We start from the raw sequence: 18,977 nt of genomic DNA on the forward strand, positions 1-18,977 counted from the left end.
AGCAAGGATAAAGGACACGAGAGAAAACAGAGCAGGCAAGAAACAGGAGCTCAGCAGAGGAAAACAGGAGCCAAGCAGAGGAAAACAGCTCAGCAGAAGAAAACAAGAGCCAAGCAGAGGAAAACAAGAGCCAAGCAGAAGAGAACAGGAGCTCAGCAGAGGGTAACAGGAGCCCAGCAAAAGAAAGTGGGAACCCAGCAGAGGAGAGTGGGAACCTGATGGAGGAGAGCAGTAGCCCAGTGGTCCCAGAGAAGTGCAGCACACGTGAGTGCCTGGCAAATCCTGCTGCTGCTGTGAGAGGTCCTGGAGCCCTGCCTGGCTGTTCCTTACCCACCTTCATCCCTGCTCTTGCCCTCACAGCCCCTGTCCCTCTGGAAGGCACCGCTGACCCGGCGGATCTCAGCCTGCCCACCCCGTCCCCTCCCTGCCCGCTCTCCGTGCACTGCCAGGACGCCGTGGGTCACAACAGTTCTGCCCCTGCAGCAGGTACTGGGGCAGAACCTTCAGCCCTCCTTGGTGGGGCCAGCAGCTTGGGGGGGTCTATTGGGCCTCTGTCTGGGCTTGGGGCTTCCAGGAAAAGGAAGCAAATCCTGTTACCAGCCCTGAAACTGTTTGGGTTATGGCATGGCATCGGGGCACCTGCCCAGACCAGCCCCAGAGTGGTTGTCAGAGTCCCCTGTCCCCCTGGGTGATGTTTCCACCTCAAACTGTTCTGGGGTGTCTACAGGGATCAGCTCTGGCTGTTCCTGCCTTTTATACAGTCCAGAGACTGAGCTGGAAGAGGAGAGTGAGGCTGGGATTTGTGCTGGCTGGGAACAGGGCGGGAAGTGAGGGAGGGAGGGTGGGAGCAAAGCCCTTTGCTGTTCACACCTTAAAACCATGTTTAAAATGATGTTTGGATTCTAAAATTTTCCCAGGAGATGCTGAAGCGGGGATCCCGATGGAGGTGCCACAGGAGGAGGTTGCTGCAGAGAATCTGTCAATGCCCAAAACACCCTCTAAGGGTCTGGAAGAGGACAAGGTTCAGGAAGAGGAGGCTCTGAAGGATTCAGGGAATACTGGCCAAGATCTGGTGGCTGACATTCCTGAAGAACCAGGAAAGGAGGTGGCACCAGATGTCCACAAGATGACAGACCAGGCAGGTCCCAGCCCAGGGGAGCCGGAGAAGGACTCCTGCGTGGGCCGGCCCGTGCCCTGGCAGCGCAATTCCGCCCGGGAATTTTACTCCTGCCCCATCTGCAGGAAAACCTTCCTGCTGAAGATCAACCTCCTGATCCACCAGCGTGGCCACACCAACTGGGTGCCCTATGTCTGCGTCCACTGCGACCGCAAGTTCATGTCCAAGAAGAAAATCAGGCGGCACCTGCGCGCCTGGGCGGCCAACGGGACGTGCCAGCCCTCGGAGCTGGAGGTGTGTCCCAGCCAGGTGCCATTCCCAGCGTCCCATCCCCAAACCTGGCCAGCTAATGGCATGTACCAGGCCTCAAAGCCAGAGGAGTGTCCCGGTAGGACACCGTGCCCAACATCCCAGCCCCAAGCCTGGGCACCCAATGGCACCTGCCAGCCTTTGGATGCAAATGGATGTCCCAGCCAAGGGATGCCGTGCCAAACATCCCAGCCTCAAACTTGGGCACCCAATGGCACCTGCCAGCCTTTGGATGCAAAGGCATGTCCCAGCCAGGGGCCGTGCCCGTCATCCCAGTGCCCAACATCCCAGCCCCAAACCTGGGCAGCCAATGGCACCTGCCAGGCCTCGAAGCCGGAGGAGTGTCCCAGCCAGAGCCTGTGCCCGTCCTCGCAGCCACCAGCCCCGAGCAGGGACTGTGGCACGGTGTGGCAGGAGCCCGGCCCCGCCAGGTGCTCGCTGCCACCTGGAAAAGTGATGTACACGTGCACCGAGTGCCGGGAAAGCTTCTCCAACCAGGTGTTCCTGACGGTGCACCAGCGCCGGCACTCGGGCCACCACCTCATCCTGTGTCCCTGCTGCAACCGCAGCTTCACCTGGGTCTCGGACTTTGTCCGGCAGCACTGGATGCTCATGGGCGTCCGGCCCCACCAGTGTGGCATCTGCCAGAAGACCTTCAAGAGGTTCTCCCACCTCAAGGCGCACCAGAGGATCCACAGGCGGCAGGAGAGGCCGTTCGCCTGCGCCAACCCGGGGCCCGTCGTGGCGGCTCCCGCGGCTGGGGACGGGGTGGGAAGCCAGGCTGTGACCCCCCAGGGATGGGGCCCTGCTGTGGGACCTTGAGGTGAGCTCCCGGAATGGGAGGCCGCTGTTGGATCTCAGGGTGTACACACAGGGGTGGGAAGCTGCTGCTAAAATTTGAGGTGACCTCCCAGAGATGTGAGGTGATCTCCCACGATGCTGCTGATGACTTTGAGGTGACGTCCCGGACACAGGGTGCTGCTGATGGACTTTAAGTTGACCTCCCTAGGATAGGAGGCTGCTGTGTGATCTTGAGGTGAAGAATGGGATAATGCTGCTGGTGGGCATTAAGGTGTCCTCTCAGGAATGCGGTATGTGATGAATTTTGAGGTGAAGAAATAAGATGCTGCTGTTGAACCTTGAGGTGGCCTCCCAAGAAGAGGATGGTGCTACTGGACTTTGAAATGACTCCCAGGGATGCAATGCTGCTGCTGGATTTTGAAGTGACCTCCTGGGGACCGGAGGCCACTGTCAGACCTTCTCCCCTCTATCCCTCTCCAGATGAAGGCTGGAATATGGACAACATTTTCTGGCTCCCCTGCCCTGGTGTGGGGACAGGGGTCACCTGCCCAGCCCATGTGAGGGGGCTCCTTGTTCCCAAGCCCTGGTGGGTGGGTGGGATGCTGGGAATGGGTCCCTTTCCTGGAGAGTGCCAATAGATGCTGTAGAAACCAGGATGCTGCATGTGGATTCCTTGAGGGGGCTCTGGGAGGGTCCTGCCGGGTCCGGCTGGGTGGGCAGCACCAGGAACGGGATCTGTGCGATGGAGTGATGGAAGAGTGGGAATGGAACACTGGGTGGGGGGTGCCAGCTGCTGCTGGGGGGCTGCAGCCCCAGTGTGAGATGGGGTGGGATGGGATTGGGGGTCTGGATGGGCCTCTGGGAATGGCACTGGGGATTTGAGGGCTGGAGCTGTGGTCCTCATGCAAGGGTGGGGATGGATGGGATGAGGATGGAATAGGGGTAGGGTGGGACGGGGTAAGAGGGGATATGGATGGATGGATGGATGGATGGATGGATGGATGGATGGATGGATGGATGGATGGATGGATGGGGATGTGATAGAAACCACGATGGTGATAGAGATAGCATGGACTGATAGAGCTTGGCTCTTCGCTGTGGGACCTGGTAACAGGACAAGAGGAACAGGCAGGAAACTGATGCCCAGGAAGTTCCACCTGGACAGGAGCAGAACTTCCACCCTGTGCAGCGACTAACCCCAGGAGCAGCTTGTCCAGAGAGGGTGTGGAGCCTGGTCTGGACACAATCCTGTGCCATGTGCTCTGAGATAACCCTGACCGAGCAGGGAGCCGAGACCAGATGAGCCACTGTGGTCCCTTCCAGGCTGACCCGTCCTGGGATGGGATGGGGATAGTGTGGGGTCGGGCTGTCGATGGGATGGGGCTGTAGATGGGATGGGATGGGACGGGACGGGATGGGATGGGATGGGATGGGATGGGATGGGATGGGATGGGATGGGATGGGATGGGATGGGATGGGATGGGATGGGATGGGGCCGTAACCGGCTGTAACGGGGCCGGGCCGGGGTCTCTCGGTGCGGCGGCCGCGGGCGGGGCGGCGCGGTTGGCGCGGGGCCGGCAGGGGGCGCTGCGGCGGCGGCGGCGAGGGGCGGCCATGGCCCAGTGGGGCCGCGCTCAGGTACCGGCGGGACCCCCCGGCACCGGCACCCCCGCACCCCCGGCGGGACCCCGGGCCCGGCCGCCCCTCACCGCCCTCTTCCCCCCACAGCAGGACCCCGAGCGGGCGCCCGAGGCCTGGCCGGGCGCGGGCCCCGATCCCGGCGCGGGCCCCGGCGGGGCGGCCCCGGCGGAGCTGTCGCTGCGGGCGGTGGCGGTGGCGGAGCGGCGGCTGGAGCGGGGCGTGGAGGCGGCGGAGCGGCGGCTGGAGCGGCTGGAGCGGCGCGTGGCGGGGCTGGAGCGCACGGTGCGGGCCGGCGGGGCCCGGCTGGCCGCGCTCCTCAGGGACAACTCCCGCCGCCTCCGCCGCATCCAGCGCCAGCTCCGCCGCTGCCGCTGCGGGGGAAACCGCACCGGGACCGGCTCCGGGACCGCCCGGGAGCGGACACAGGTAACGGGACGGGGTCGGGGCCCAGGGAACCGGGACGGGCCCGCACGGGGACACGGTGGGCCCGGGGGACGAGGATGCGACCCGGGGAACGGGAACCAGCCCTGGGGAATGAGGAAAGGAACGGGCACCGGGGAATGGGGAGCGGGCTGAGCCCACGGGGACGGGGACATGCCAGCGGTGGCAGGGACAAGTTCTGGGTAACGGGATGGAGATGAGCCCGTGGTAATGGGGATGAGTCCCAGGGAACAGGGATGTGCCCTCAGTGACAGGGATGGGGTGCAGGTAATGGGGACAACCCCCAGATAACAGGGACATGTCAGCGGTGACGAACAGGGACAAGCGCCAGCTCATGGGAATGTGCCAAAGATGGACAGGGATGTGTCCCAGCTCTCAGTGTGACAGGGACAGGACACAGGTGACAGAGATGTGCCCAAAGCAGTGGGAAAGTGCCCCAGGTGACCATGTGGCCATGGGAAGTGCTGTTGGTTCTCAGGAGCTGCACGGAGTCAGATGGACACGGCTGGTCTGGTGCTTGTCCCTGTCCCCAGGGGAGAGGGGGAGCAGAACCACCTGCCCCAAGTGTCTCAGTCATGTTTCAGGGCCCTGCTGGGGGGATGTGGGATGGTGCCGCTGTCCTGCTCCCACCTGAGGGGTCACTGCTCACCTGGCTGCCAGGATGTGGGAGACGCTGAGCCTTGCTGAGATGTCTGGGGACGTCCCCCCTGACATGGCTCTGTCCGTGGGAGCTCTGGACCCCCAGGGGCTGGGGAGGGGCTCAGTGGGGACCCCCAGGTGGAGCCTCCTGTACTTGCAGGTGCCAGCAGCGGGTGAGGGTGAGGAGGCCGCTCTGCCCGAGCAGGAGCTGGGGAGCAGCGTGGGCAGCCGGGAGCTCCGTGGGACTGCCAGGAAGGGGAGCTACGAGGCCATGGTCCCTCTTGGTGAGGATCACTCAGATCATGTCAGCAACATCATCATCCCCGGGCTGATGCAGCTTCCAAACCTTCCCCACGTGGAACGTGGGGGGATTCCAGGTGACATGTCCTGCAGCCAGTGCTCCTGCACTGTTTTTTCCTGGGATGTGGGCTGTACATGGATCACCCTGCAGGGATTTGCTGCAGAGTCCTACATTTTAGTACTCATTAATTTTGGGCTGAAATTTTAAAGCTTGAGTGTCCATCAGGCACTTCTGGGATAAGGAAAAATCCTGTGCCTGGTTCAGCTGCCAGTGGCCTGTGTGATCAGATATCCTGGAATTCCAGGACCCCTTTTTGGGTGGTCCCCACTGTCAGCAGTTCATGCCATTGCTCCCTCCTTCCCAGGGCCTGAGGATGCTGGTTCCAAAGCTGCACTGCTGCCACCAGCCGAGGACAGGGAGGATCCAGGGAGCCCCGGGCTGCCGGACAAGGGAGCAGGGCCAGGACAGCTTGGTGACAGTGAGTGACAGCAAGGGGGGCTGAGGACGGGCACTGACAACCTGCCCAGACTGGGCAGCGTTCTTAGGGATGGAAAATGGGAAAACCTGGGGCAAGGCTCAGTGAGGGTGGCTCTGGAGCTGGGTACCTGTGGGTGGATGCTCCCTCTTGCTTTGGGGTGGCTTTGTTTTGATCCTTTTCCCTGGATTCACACACTTAAACTCTGCCATTCCACATGGAGTTCTCTCCAGGATGGGGGACTCTGTGAAGGCAAAGCTGAGGTGCATTCCCCCTGGTTTGGTTTTTTTGTGAGGATTGTATTGTCAGTCCGTAGTTCATTGAGTCCAGCATGCCCAGGGCAGTGGTGGAGTCTCCGTTCCTGGAAGGATTTAAAAGCTGTGTGGATGTGGCAGCTGAGGACACGGGACAGTGGTGGCCTTGGCAGTGCTTGGTTTTGGTTTTGAGGGCTTTGCAAACCTCCCTAATTCCGTGATTCCAAGATGTCCCTGAGGTCCCACAAGCTGCACCTCATCTCCTCCTGGGAATCCCTTCCTGCTCCCTTTCGTTCTTTGCCAGTTCCTCTCACCTCTGCTCCCGCTCCCACTCTGGAGCTGCAGGCACGGGAGGCCTTCCCTTCCCGGGAATGAGCTGCGGTGTCTCCACAGGTGAGATGATCGTGATCAAGACGGAAGAGCAGCAGCCGCAGGAGGACGGAGCCGAGCTCCTGGCGCTGCCGATGGTGCCCGCGGTCAGGCTGGACGAGGAGGTTCCCCTCGGCCAGGAGCAGCCGGTGTCCTGGGAGAGCCACGGCGTGCCGGGGCCCAAGGCGGCCGGGGAGGGCCTGGGCGAATTCTGCCTGGGGGAATTCAAGCCGGTGGTGGTGCCGGTGGAGGCTCACCCCGCCCCGGGGCTGCCGTTCCCCGCGGAGCACGCCCTGGGCGCGGGCACGGAGCAGCCGTTCGCGCTCGCCCAGGGGATGCCGCTGGCAGAGGACCCCGCGGCCGAGGTGGCGTCGCCGCAGCCCGGCTGGGAGCAGCAGCAGAGCGCCCAGGACGATCCCCGGGCGCTGCCGGGCTGGAAGAGCGTCCGGCTGACACGGAACCTGCTGGCGCGGCAGCAGAGCCGGGAGAGGAAGAGCAACGGCTCCTTCATCTGCACGTCCTGCGGCAAGAGCCTGGCGCACCACGCCGCGCTGCTGCGGCACCAGCGCCTGCACACGGGCGAGCGGCCCTTCCAGTGCCCGGCCTGCGGCAAGAGCTTCAACGAGAAGTCCAACCTCAACAAGCACTACCGCATCCACACCGGCGAGCGGCCGTACCGCTGCCCCGCCTGCGGCAAGGGCTTCGTGCAGAAGCACCACCTGCAGAAGCACCAGCGCATCCACGGCCCGCAGCTCCGCAGCGCTTGGCCGGGCCGGCCGGCTCGGGGCGGCGCCGCCGGGGAGCGGCTCTACCGCTGCATCGAGTGCGCCGAGAGCTTCCCGCAGAAAGCGTCGCTGGAGGAGCACCAGCGGCGGCACACGCAGCAGCGCCCCTTCCAGTGCCACGGCTGCACCAAGAGCTTCCGGCACCGCCAGTCCCTCAACCACCACCAGAAGGTGCACGCCGTGAGCGCCTCCCCGGCCGGCAGCTTGCCGGGACACGAGCCGGAGCTGGAGCCCTGCGAGGCCCTGAGCCAGGACAATCGGTAGCCAGAGGCATGGAGAAGGGAAGGGACAGCGGTTCTTCAGCGTGGGACTTGTGGCAGCACCGGGAGTTTGTGCTGATGCTGTGGACTCGGCAGCACGGTCTCGGAGAGAGGAGGAGCAGAGCCAGCTGGCTGGCTGTGGGACCGGGGCAGCACCTGGTCTCGGAGAGGAGGAGAGCAGGAGCTGCTTCTGATGCTTTGGGATCATGGCACCACTGGTCTCAGGAGGAGGAGCAGGAACCTGCTGTGCTGGTGCTGTGGGACTCGGGCAGCACCTGGGTCTCGGAGGAGGAAGGAGGAGCAGAACCTGCTGTGCTGATGCTGTGGGACTCGGGCGGCACCTGGTCTCGGAGAGGAGAGAGGAGCAGGAGCCTGCTGTGCTGCTGCTGTGGGACTCGGGGCAGCACCTGGGTCTCGGGAGGAGGAGCAGGAGGGAGCCTGCTGTGCTGATGCTGTGGGACTTGGGGCAGCACCTGGGTCTGAGGAGGAGGAGCAGGAGCCTGCTGTGCTGATGCTGTGGGACTCGGGCAGCACCTGGTCTCAGGGAGGAGGAGAGGAGCAGGAGCCTGCTGTGCTGATGCTGTGGGACTCGGGGCAGCACCTGGGTCTCAGGAGGAGGAGCAGGAACCTGCTGTGCTGATGCTGTGGGACTCGGGGCAGCACCTGGGTCTCGGGAGGAGGAAGAGGAGGAGCAGGAGCCTGCTGTGCTGATGCTGTGGGACTCGGGGCAGCACCTGGGTCTCAGGAGGAGGAAGAGGAGGAGCAGGAGCCTGCTGTGCTGATGCTGTGGGACTCGGGGCAGCACCTGGGTCTCAGGAGGAGGAAGAGGAGCAGGGAGCCTGCTGTGCTGTTCGGCAGAGAAGGGCCCAGGTGGGATGGGACTGGCCCCGAGGCAGCAGAGGAGGGTCAGTGACTGGAGCTGACCCGGCGGTGCCGCTGCCCCGTGGATTCAGCAGAGGAGCGGCTCTGTCAGATCCCACGGTGGAACTGGGGCTGTTTGAACTCCACCGCTGTGCAGGGAGGGGGCTGGGAGTGGTCAGTGGCCTGGGGGCAGCTGATAGCCCCACAAGGCTGGGTGTGGGTGGCCGGACCAGCCCGGGAAGAGAATCAGATAAAAGACTGAGCTGACTGGTGTCCTGTTGTGCTCGGGGCAGCTGGGGGGTGACATCCGGGGCTCAACAGGGATGGGGCCATGGGGGAGGAATGCAGAGCTACCTGCTGGGAACGTGGAGCAGTCACACAGGAATCCCCCACAGGATTCTCTGGGCACTGTGGGACTCCCTGGCAGTGCTGAGGGACGTGTCCCACCCATGGTGGCCAGGGCCACTCCATCCCCTGCCCTTCCCTGCTTCTTTCCTGGCTGGCATTCCACAACTCTCCCAGTGGCCTGGGGGCTCTGGAGCTGCTGGCAGTGACTCCTAAACCCCTCCTGCTGAAAGCTGTCCTGGCTGATCCCAGTTCTGAGCCCACAGGCACCAGCACAGCCCCCAAAGCAGCCAGACATAGAGACAAATACTTTATTGATTCCACAGCCTGAGAAAGGGATCGGGAATGTCACAGGAAACTGCTCCCGGTCACAGCAGATTTAGAAATGCCAGGCTGGGGCTGCTGGTCCTTCTGCTGGCCTTCAGCACTGACACACCAGCTCAGCCATGCCCCTGGGATCAACTGGGGAGCACTGGGATCTCTGCTGGGCAGGGATAACAGGGATAACCAGCCACTGGCACCCCTCCCGGCTCCTGCTGCAGGCTGGGAACGCTCCACACTGCAGTCCCAGGGGCAGGAAGTGTGAGACCAGCCCAGAGGAGCAGTGGGATGCTGTGTGTGTTCCTGTGGAGCAGCTCAGACGCTGCTGTCTGTCCCGTGGAGCAGGAGGTGGCTGAGGATCACACCTGGATGTGGCACAGGCGTTCCCTCAGCTCCCAGAGCTTCCCACAGCAGCACCATCACACCTCGGGAGTGACTCGGAATGAGAGATGGGAAAAGCCTTCCAGTGCTCACTGCTCAGAGAGGGACAGAGGTCTCAGGATGTCAAATAATTACATCAAACAGCTCAAAACAAAAAAAAACCCTGAAAAACGAAACGCAAGAGTCCCAACAGCTGCTCCACCGTGTCCGTGCTGGCTCTGGGTGGGAGGCGCTCCCTGTGCACACCCAGCACGTGGGGCTCTGGCCATGGACACTGCTCTGGTGGCTCCAGGGGACACTGGGGCACTGCCAGGCCTGGCTTCCACTGGCTGCCTCCGGGCAGGCCCCCTCTCCCTGACTGAGGTAGCTGCAGAACTGTTTTCCCATAGGATTCATTAAGGTGGGATTTGGGGCAAAAGGGGATGAGCTGTGGTTGGGGAGTGGGAGTTTCCTCCAGAGCTGGGGGGCTGCTCCGTGCAGATCCACAGGGATCAGGGTGCTGCTGCAGCATGGGGCTGGCTGACCTGTCAAGTATTCCTAAAATTGCTCTGCAGCCATGCAGGATGGTCCTGAGGGTGCCTGTGGCCTTCCTCATGGACCTGCCCTGGAATATGGAATATGCCAGCACAGAATATTGGGGTTTGGTTTGTCCTATGCATCTTCCAGTGCCAAGCTCCAGTGTTCCCAACCTGCTGCAGGGGCTGTTGGCTGATCTCCTCCCCAGGGTGGCCAGGACGTGGTGGGGTCTCAGAGATGTCACTCTCCATCTGGTGTCTCAAAGGGCTGCATGGGAACGCTGCCAGCTCCATTCCCTTCTCCCTGCCCTCTTCAGTTGTGTTTCTGAATGCAAGGGGTCAGCTCCAACATCAAAGAATGGCAAAGTTCTGCTCCTGTTTGACCAGGATTCACCTGGTCATCTCCCAGGAATGTCAGCTTGGGAAAATTCCAAGTATCAGCCAACAGGACCAAGTCAGTGGAATGGTGAAGCACTATGGATCACTGGAGGCTTCTGCAATTTGCTCTGTGTTGTGGTCTCCAAGCTTCCCATCCTTTCCACAACCCAGGAAGCTCCTAAAACACAGCAGATTCCCATCCTTGGTGTCCCACCAGGTGCAAACCCAGCAAACTCACAGCTTCCTTCCAGGGACACGCACAGCTCAGATCTGTCCCAGGGTCTGTCATCTGTCATTTCTCTGTCATCTCCGAAGCCACTGCCCTGGATCCCAGCTGCACCACGGGCTGCACGGCTTTCCTGATGCACTCAGGGAGGGGGGAGCCTTTGCCCGGGAGCCCCAGGGGCGTTGTCCCCAGCAGCAGCACGTTGGGCAGGCTCGCTTTCGCAGCCTCAGGGCTCCCATTCTCTTGGGAAGGGCTCCTCTGGGGCTCGGCAGCTGGGTGCTGCGGGGATGCCGGGATAGCAGCAGGGGGCTGGGCCGTGGCCTCGTGCTGGAGCGCAGCCAGAGCCCTCTCGTGGATCTTCTTGTGGCGCAGCAGGTGATTGCTGCGCGTGAAGCACTTGTTGCAGGAGCTGCAGCAGTAGGGCCGGTCCCGCGCGTGGGTCTTCAGGTGCCGCCGCATGGACGTGGAGCAGGCCAGGAACTTCTTGCACAGGGGGCACTTCTGCCTGGGCGTGGGCGGCTGCACGACCCCCGAGCCGGCCAGGCCCTCTCTGTCGGGCTCCTCCTTGGGCTGGCCCAGCCAGGCGCCCGCGGCGTGGCCGGCGCCGCCGCACAGCTCCCTGCGCGGGCGGATGCGCAGCTCGGGGTGCACGTTGCCCCAGACCTTGGCGCCGAAGGCTCTGTCCTTGACGTGGATGCCGCGGTGCAGGTCCAGGTGCCGCTTGGTGCTGAAGCCGATCTCGCACACGGGGCACTCGTAGGGCCCCTCCTTGGCGTGGCTGCGCTGGTGGATGATGAGGTTGATCTTGAGGCGGAAGCGCTTCCCGCACTCCGTGCAGGGGTGGGACCATTCCCGCACGTACCCGCGCCGGCAGTTGCCCATCAGGAGCGCGCTGGCCTCGCACCGGTTCGGCTTCTTCTTCAGCTTGGCTTTCACCAGCTCGTTTTTGGGACACTTCTGGATCTCTGAGCCGGGACAGGGGGTGGATTCCTCTGCCAGCAGCTCAGGCTCCTCTTCTTTCACCTTGATGTCCTCGAGAGAAGCCCCTTCGAATGGTGTTTCATCTTCCATGGAGAAGGCTTCCTCTGGAACAGAGAGGCTCCGTGTTGGTGTCAGCACCGGTGTGACACAGGACCAGGGCCCTCCCTGTGCTGGCACTGCTGGGGCACCTCCTGTCCCAGGGGCAGCTCTGGGCTTCTCATGACAAGGAAGACATTGAGGGGCTGGAGCGAGTCCAGAGAAGGGAACTGAGCTGGGAAGAGTCTGAAGCCCCAGGAAGGGCTGAGGGAGCTGGGCAGGGGCTCAGCCTGGAGCAAAGGAGGCTCAGGGGGCCCTTGTGGCTCTGCACAGCCAGGGGGGTCAGGCTCTGCTCCCAGGGAACAGGGACAGGGCAAGGGGAAATGGCCTCGAGCTTTGCCAGGGGAGGTTCAGGTTGGATACTGGGAAAATTCCTTTCCCAAAAGGGTGTCCATCCATGGCACAGTGGCCCAGGGCAGGGATGAGTGCCCATCCCCGAAGGGCTCCCAGGCTGAGCCCTCCGTGGGTGCCATTGGGACCAGTGGCACAAGGGTCCCACCTCTAAACCCACATGATGTTGCAGGAAAAAATAAAAGGAACCCCTGAAGCTTCATTTTCCCTTCCTGTTTCAAGCCCATCAGCTCTGGAAGCTGCTCCCACCCTCCTGCCAGCCCCATGTCCCCAGCACAGGGTGACTCACCAGTGTCAGGCTCTGCCGGGTCCTCCTCCATCTCCGCATCCTCCTCCTCCGCCGGCCCCTGCTGATGGTCCCCCAGGGACATCACGTTCATCATCAGGATGGGGAGCTCTGTTTGCAGGGAACAGGATTTGAAAGATCCATGAGGACCTCCCAGGTCCCTGCTCCAGCAATATGAACCAGGGATTGCTGGGAGTGTGTGGAAGAGCTGGAGAAAGCTGCAGCTCAAGAGGCAGGATGTGGATCAGCTATCAGGAAAATTCCCTCTGGAAAGGGAAAGGGCTGTGCAGGCCTGGAACAGGCAGTGCTGAGTCCCTGTTCCTGCAGGATGTGTGGATGTGGGGCCTTGGCAGTGCTGGGGGATGGCTGGACCCAGTGATCTCAGAGGGCTTTTCCAACCCCAGCAATTCTGTGGAAGAGCTGGAAGGCGTCAGGAGGAACTGGAGTGAAGCCACACATGGGCCAAATGCAGAGGGAGGGCTGGGAAGGAAGGACAGCAAGGTGCCACATGCCACCAGCTCACAGAGCAGCCTCAGCCCACCACCTCCACAGGCTGCATCCCCATGTCCAGACCCTCTTCCATTGTGCTGTGACAACATCCCAGGGTTCCCTGGCAATGCCTCTCCAAGCACCAGAGCCATGCACCTCTGCCCTGGAGAGCTGGGAAGGGGAAGCACATCCTCCCTGGCACGCCTGGCACTCACCTGGGCCTGCTTCCGTGGGCATGGGATCCTCTCCCGAAGCCTCCTGCTGCTGCTCCATCTCTCCTGGTGTCTGTGGGGGCTTCTGGTTGTTGGGGACACTTGTCTGGAGGGGGTTCTGACTGTCCCCAGTCTGTGTCTGAGGCAGTGGCTGGCTGTCCCCACTGTGTGTCTGTGGGGGTTTGGGGCTGTTCACACTCTGTGTCCTTGGGGACTTTGGGCTGTTCCCATTGTGTGTCCTTGGGGACTTTGGGCTGCTCCCACTCCGTGTCCATGGGGACTCTGCGCTGTCCCCATTCTGTGTCTGTGGGGTTTTCTGGCTGTCCTCAGTCTGTGTCTGTGGGGTTTTCTGGCTGCTCCCACTCCGTGTCCATGGGGACTTTGGGCTGTCCCCAGTCTGTGTCTGTGGGGTTTTCTGGCTGCTCCCACTCCGTGTCCATGAGGATTTTGGGCTGTCTCCAGTCTCTGTCTGTGAGGGGTTCTGGCTGTCCCCAGTCTGTATTTGTGGGGTTTTCTGGCTGTTCCCACTCCGTGTCCATGAGGATTTTGGGCTGTCCTCACTCTGTATCTGTGAGGGGGTCTGGCTGTCCCCATTGTGTGTCTGTGGGGTTTTCTGGCTGTTCCCACTCCGTGTCCATGAGGATTTTGGGCTTTCCCCATTCTGTATCTGTGGGATTTTCTGGCTGCTCCCACTCCGTGTCCGTGGGGACTTTGGGCTGTTCCCAATCTGTGTCTCTGGGGGTTCCTGGCTGTCCCCACTCTGTATCTGTGGGGTTTTCTGGCTGTCCCCACTCTGTGTCCATGAGGGCTCAGGACCCTTTTCCTTGCTGGGCTCTTCATCCCTCTCGATGCAGGTCCGGCTGCTGGGCTTGGACTTGGCACTGTCTGTTCCCAGAGCACAGAACAGGAGCTTTATTAGGATTTAACTGCACCTTTATCCTGCCAGATTCCCAAGGTGAGCCTTGTCCCCTCTCCCAGCCCAGGGGAGACACAAACACCTCCAACCCCAGTGGCAGAGCCGCCTCCTTGGCCCCGGGCAGGATCCACACAGGAGAGAAGCTCTGAGTATCAGAACCTGAACCCCAAAGGAGATGTCCCTCTGTGTCCCTTTTCCTGTCTCCAAACTCCCAGCTGGGCTCCAGGTGAGTGTTCCCACCTGCCCAGCTTCTCCAGGGGTGCCTTTAACCCTGCCAGCTCCTCAATCCTGCAGGAAAGAGCCCTCAGCCGCAGCTCTTCCCACATCTCTGCTGCTCCCAGCTCTGTCTGGGTCTGTCTGTCCCTTCCCAGCACCTCCCACCTTCCTGCCCAGCCCTCCCACTCTAAATCCACGCCCCAGGGCTCCCCACACTCCTCTGTTGCCCCAGGACGAGCAGAGCAGCTCCATCCTCCTCCTCCCACCCCAGCTCCCATTTCCTCACTTCCCAGCCCGTTCCCAGCCCCTCCACAGCAGGCAGGAATGCCTCTGGAAGCCCCAGTCCTACAGGAGGCTTTTCCCACTGCTCCAGACCCTCCTGCAAGGCTTTGATTGCTCTTCTCCATGGGATGCATCCCACCAAGCACAGCCATTCCTCCTGGAATGAAGATTCACGGTGCTCTGGGGTGCTTTGGTCCATGGAGAGAGCCCTTCCTTCCTCAGGGAGATCCCCAGGAACAGCCACCTCCTCCTGGCACCCACCTGGGGCAGCTCCCACGGGGCTTCCATCTCCTGCAGCCTCCTGTGCCTTGTTCCTCTCTTCTGCTGCCCGGAGGAGCTCCTGACCATCGCCAGTCTGTGTCCATGGGGACTCCTGACCCTCTTTGTAACAGAACTCTTCGTCCCTCTCCAGCTGGGACAGGATCTCGGGCTTGGACACGGCGTAGTCTGCTCGTGGGGCAGAGCATGGGGGGTTCATTAGGATTTGGCTGTGGCTTTAGTCTGGCACATTCCAACAGTGACCCTTGTCCCCTGCCCCAGTCCTGGTGGAGACACAAACACCTCATCCCTACCCCAAACACTTCCTTGGCCCCAAGGCAAGGTCCAGCCCCAAGCACAGAAGCGGAGAGGATCTTAACCAGCAGGACATGAACTAAAATCCCAAATGAGGGAAAAGCTTTGGCTGGAACGTTTCCCTCTAGTGGGAGTCAGGGACACCTCCCACTACCCCAGGCTGCTCCAAGCCCCATCCAGCCTGGCTTTGGACACTGCCAGGATGTGGGCAACCTGGGCCAGGGCCTCACCACCTCACAGCCTTCCAACCCCATGATTCCATGATTCCATGAGCTCCAGACCCCCAAGCCTTACCCAGGGACACCAAGGTCTCATAGTTGCCCCTCATCACGGCCCTGTACAGATCCTTCTGCCAGCGCTCCAGCCTCTCCCACTCCAGCTCATTGAAATACACCGAGATATCATCGAAGGTGAGCGGCACCTGGAATCACAGGGAACTCCCTGGAACCACGCCTGGCCCAGGGCACGCAGGAGCTCAGCCCCCAGCCCTCACACGGTCCCAGGGTCCCTGGGAAGCGCCGCTACCTTGGGGATCTCGCCCCCGGAGGCGGGGGGCAGGCGCAGGATCCAGAAGTTCCTGTTCTTGAGGAGGTTCTCCAGGTTGAGCAGGCGCTGCTGCAGCTGCCCGTAGCCCTGCAGGAGGGTGCTGAGGGCGGCCAGGCCGCTGCCCAGCTCCCCGACCAGGTTCTCGCAGGCCAGCAGCCGCCGCTCGGCGCGTTCCGTGCGGCTCCGCAGCTCCTGCAGCTCCGACGGGGCCGTGCCCGGTGCCGCCCTCCGCCGGAGGCTGCCCGACACCTGCGGGGATGCACGGTCAGGGCCCGGCCACGCCCTGGCCACAGCATGGGCAGGCAATGGGGACGCGCTCGGGACCCCCCGATAACCCCGAGGGGTGCCCCAGACCCCAATTCCGCAGGGATCTGCCACAGCCTGGCCGCCACCCCCACGTCCTGCTGTCCCCACCTGCCCAGGGAGCAAAGGGGACCCCCTGAACGGACACCCCAGGGGAACCCACAGGGGCAGCACGTTTGGGGGGGCTCCCCAGTTCCACTTCTCACAGGAGCAGCGTGCCTGGGAGAGCCCCTCACCCCTGGGAGATCCCCTCACCCCTGGGAGAGCCCCTCACCCCTGGGAGAGCCCCTCACCCCTGTGAACTGCGGGCCCTGGGGCAGCCCCGTCCTCCCGAGCTGTCACCCCGGACCCAGAGGGACACCCCTGGCCCCAGACCCAGCACCCTGGGGGCTCCCCCAGCACCCCCTCCCTCCCCTGGGGACCCCCCCAGAACCAGCTCTCCCGGAGACCCCCGGGCTGTCACTCCCCCAAGGACCGCCCCGTGCCACCTCTGTCCCCCCATTCCCCGGAGCCTGAGGGGCCCCCCTGACTCCCAGAGCCACTTCCCCCATGGGACCCCCGCACGCCCCTGACCCAGCACCGCCGCGCCCCGCCCCGTCCCGTGTCCCGTCGCGCATGCCGGCCCGTGGCCCGTGGGCCGGGCGGGCCCTGACCTGTGCGGGCCCCCGGCGGGACATGGCCGCGGCCGCAACCGCCGCCTCGGGCCCCGCGCCCGCGCCGCCACCGGGCCCACAGAGGGCGCCGTCCGCCAGAGCGGCACCGCGCGGGGAGCGACGCCCCCTGGCGGCCGGGAGGAGCGAAAGCCGGCGGGGGCGGGGCCACGTTGAGGGGCGGGGCCAAGTCAGGGGGCGGGACCGGAACAGGGGCGGGACCGGGTAAAGGGGTGGGGTCAGGGCTGGGGGCGGGGCCGGGCCCCAGAGTCACCAAGGCCGGGGTCACCAAGGCCCGAACTGCGGGCACTCCCTGGGTCCTGAACTGGGAGCCCTGCGGGACCCCCTGGACCAGCCCCATGTCCTCTGAGACCAGCATTCCCGGGGGATCTCCCCATCCCTGTGATCCAGCATTCCTGGGGATCCACCATTCCCCTGAACTGGGAGCGCTGTTTAGGACCCCGAGGGCTGGCATTGCTGGGGGGGTCCTCCAGCCCCACCTCCTCCAGGACCAGCATTCCTGCGGGATCTTGCCATCCCTGTGATCCAGCATTCTTGGACATCCGCCATTCCCCTGAACAGTCCTGTTTAGGACCCCGAGGGCTGGCATTGCTGGGGGGTCCTCCAGTCCCACCTTCCCTAGGAGCCCCACCTTCCTGGGGGATTGCCCCATCCCTGTGATCCAGCATTCTGGGGAACCTCCCATACCCTTGGACTGACATTCCTGAGGGACCCCCAGGACCAGCACCCCTGGAGGTTCCCCCAGCCCCACCGCCCCTGGGGTCCCCCCGCAGTCCCCCTGTGCAGTCACCCCACGGGTTGGCTCCGACCCCCGGTGTCCCCACAGTGCCACCCAGCCCAGCCCAGTGCGGGGTGGCTCTGTCGGGGGTCACCCACCCTCTGCGTGTGTCCCCCAAACGCATCCGCTCCCTCCGGTGTGCCGGCTTTATTTGGGGGCTTGGCAAGGCGGGGGCGGCTGCCCCAGAACATTTTGGGGGTGGGAAGGGCGGGGGGCTCAGCGCAGAGCAGGAGTGGGTGCTGAGCTCTCTGCTGCCGTGGGGTTCTCCCGGTGTCCCACGGCATTCCCAGGCTCCGGCACCGCTCCCGCCGCGCTCTCGGCTGCTCGGTGACTCCTGCAAGGCCCCGCGGGGGCTGCCGGGGCGTCCTGCCGGGCCCGGGCTCCTGCCGGGGCTCCGCTGTCACCTGTCAGGGCCGTGGGATGTGCCCGGGGTGTCCGGCGGGCAGGGCCGGCTCCGGGCTTTCCCTCCGGGCTCTGCCCTGCGGGAGTGAGGCGGCGTCACACGGAGGAAGGGACAGGGAGATCCCATCCCACCACATCCCATCCCATTCCTACCTCATCCCATGCCCATCCCACCCCACCCCATCCCGTCCCGTCCCTTTCCCATTCCACCCCACCTCATCCCGTTCCATCCCCATTCCAACCCCATCCCATCCCAAGCCAATCTCCATTCCCACCCCACTCCCGGGCAGCCCCGGGCACGCTCCGGTACCTCCGGTCCCTTCCCGCTCCGTGCCCGCCTGCCCGGCTGAGCCGCCTCCTCCTCCCGGGAATTCCAGGGCATGGACTGCGACTCCTGCGGGACACAGGCGGCTGTGGCAGCCCCGTCCCCCGTTCCCCGGCCCCCTTCCCTCATTCCCGCATTGCCGCGTCCCGGCTCACCTCGCTCAGCACGGAGAAGCAGCCGGAGCAGGGTCTGTGCGGCCGCCGCCGGCCCTGCGGGGGGAAGGCTGGGATCGGCATCTCCCGGAGCGCAGCGGGGAGTGCGGGCAGGGCCGGGAATGCCGGTGATCCCCCCGGGATGTCCCGCCGTGCCCTCCCCGGGATCTCCAGGGAGTGCCGAGCCCATCCCCGCAGGGACGGGAGGCTGGAAAAGCTTCACCCCGCGATTTGCCCGGGCTCGCTGCCGGGACAGCCCCGAGGGGCGGGAGGGGGCACGGGCAGCTGCCCGCGGAGCCAGGGCCGTGCCCAGCTCCGCCATTCCCGTTAGTCCCGGTTTACCCCTCTCTGTACAGCACCGACCTCTCTCCTGTGTGCCGCCATCCCGGAGCCGCCGTGCTCAGCCCCGGCCAGCCCGGCCACGGCCACGGCCAGGGCACAGAGCAGCCACAGCCTCATGGTGTCCCCGCGGCTCTGCCGAGCCCGCCTGGACATTGGCCCCGATGTCACCACGGTGACCCCGCAAAGGTCACTCGGGGCCGGAGCTGCCGGACACGGGGAGGGGAAAGGGCCGGGTCTGGATAAGGGATGAGCTGTAGGAAACTTCTCCCCAAAACTCTGCCTTGGGGTCCTGCTCTTGCTGCACCCCCTTCACAGAGCCCTGGAATTGTGGCATGGGAGGGGATTTAAGGATCATGCTGCCAACAGCAATTCCAGATCCTGCTGCTGTTGCTGCAATAACCCCACAATTCCAGGCTCTGGGATTGTTGTTAAACCAAACCAGGCTCGCTGTATCCGTTTAGTGACCAGCAATTAGTCCTGGCCACTCCTGAGGATCCCTAGGACACGATGGAATTTGATTCATTCCAAATTTCTGGCTTTTGGTGGCGCAGATGTGAAGGGTCCAGGCAGGACAGAGGAATTCCACAGGGAATTCCAGGTGGTATGAAGACTACTACTACTAGCTGGAGACTGCTTT

General features: G+C 63.4%; 3 protein-coding genes across 3 annotated transcripts; 2 read left to right on the forward strand and 1 right to left on the reverse strand.

The window, feature by feature from the left end:
* Positions 1 to 46: 46 nt before the first annotated feature.
* Positions 47 to 2,881, forward strand: LOC135443497 (zinc finger protein 628-like). Its single transcript, XM_064703738.1, has 3 exons — positions 47 to 264; positions 361 to 486; positions 918 to 2,881. The coding sequence occupies exons 1-3, from the start codon at positions 219 to 221 to the stop codon at positions 2,246 to 2,248; spliced, it is 1,503 nt and encodes a 500-aa protein (XP_064559808.1). The 5' UTR covers positions 47 to 218; the 3' UTR covers positions 2,249 to 2,881.
* Positions 2,882 to 3,841: 960 nt separating this feature from the next.
* Positions 3,842 to 7,462, forward strand: LOC135444119 (zinc finger protein GLI4-like). Its single transcript, XM_064705323.1, has 4 exons — positions 3,842 to 4,294; positions 5,109 to 5,232; positions 5,614 to 5,727; positions 6,372 to 7,462. The coding sequence occupies exons 1-4, from the start codon at positions 3,842 to 3,844 to the stop codon at positions 7,394 to 7,396; spliced, it is 1,716 nt and encodes a 571-aa protein (XP_064561393.1). The 3' UTR covers positions 7,397 to 7,462.
* A 1,433-nt stretch (positions 7,463 to 8,895) lies between these two features.
* On the reverse strand, positions 8,896 to 16,405 carry LOC135443487 (zinc finger protein 777-like). The gene is made up of 7 exons (XM_064703722.1): positions 16,324 to 16,405; positions 15,347 to 15,616; positions 15,116 to 15,242; positions 14,510 to 14,695; positions 12,838 to 13,719; positions 12,137 to 12,244; positions 8,896 to 11,504 (listed from the first exon to the last, which is right to left on the reverse strand). Exons 1-7 carry the CDS (start codon positions 16,345 to 16,347, stop codon positions 10,486 to 10,488), a joined length of 2,616 nt encoding a protein of 871 aa, XP_064559792.1. The 5' UTR covers positions 16,348 to 16,405; the 3' UTR covers positions 8,896 to 10,485.
* Between the last annotated feature and the right edge of the window lie 2,572 nt (positions 16,406 to 18,977).

This window comes from Zonotrichia leucophrys, chromosome 2, assembly GCF_028769735.1.
Source record: "Zonotrichia leucophrys gambelii isolate GWCS_2022_RI chromosome 2, RI_Zleu_2.0, whole genome shotgun sequence".
Lineage (NCBI taxonomy): Eukaryota > Metazoa > Chordata > Aves > Passeriformes > Passerellidae > Zonotrichia > Zonotrichia leucophrys.

Excerpts from the sequence above, each read along its gene's own strand:
- LOC135443497 (XM_064703738.1), top strand. The coding sequence starts at position 219 with ATGGAGGAGAGCAGTAGCCCAGTGGTCCCAGAGAAGTGCAGCACAC. Across the intron at positions 265-360 it reads CCCAGAGAAGTGCAGCACAC|CCCCTGTCCCTCTGGAAGGC; the intron begins GTGAGTGCCTGG and ends TTGCCCTCACAG. Across the intron at positions 487-917 it reads CAGTTCTGCCCCTGCAGCAG|GAGATGCTGAAGCGGGGATC; the intron begins GTACTGGGGCAG and ends AAATTTTCCCAG.
- LOC135443487 (XM_064703722.1), bottom strand. The coding sequence starts at position 16,347 with ATGTCCCGCCGGGGGCCCGCACAG. Across the intron at positions 15,243-15,346 it reads CCGGGGGCGAGATCCCCAAG|GTGCCGCTCACCTTCGATGA; the intron begins GTAGCGGCGCTT and ends CTGTGATTCCAG. Across the intron at positions 11,505-12,136 it reads CCCGGCAGAGCCTGACACTG|AGGAAGCCTTCTCCATGGAA; the intron begins GTGAGTCACCCT and ends TCTCTGTTCCAG.
- LOC135444119 (XM_064705323.1), top strand. The coding sequence starts at position 3,842 with ATGGCCCAGTGGGGCCGCGCTCAGGTACCGGCGGGACCCCCCGGCACC. Across the intron at positions 4,295-5,108 it reads CCGCCCGGGAGCGGACACAG|GTGCCAGCAGCGGGTGAGGG; the intron begins GTAACGGGACGG and ends CTGTACTTGCAG. Across the intron at positions 5,233-5,613 it reads CGAGGCCATGGTCCCTCTTG|GGCCTGAGGATGCTGGTTCC; the intron begins GTGAGGATCACT and ends CCTCCTTCCCAG.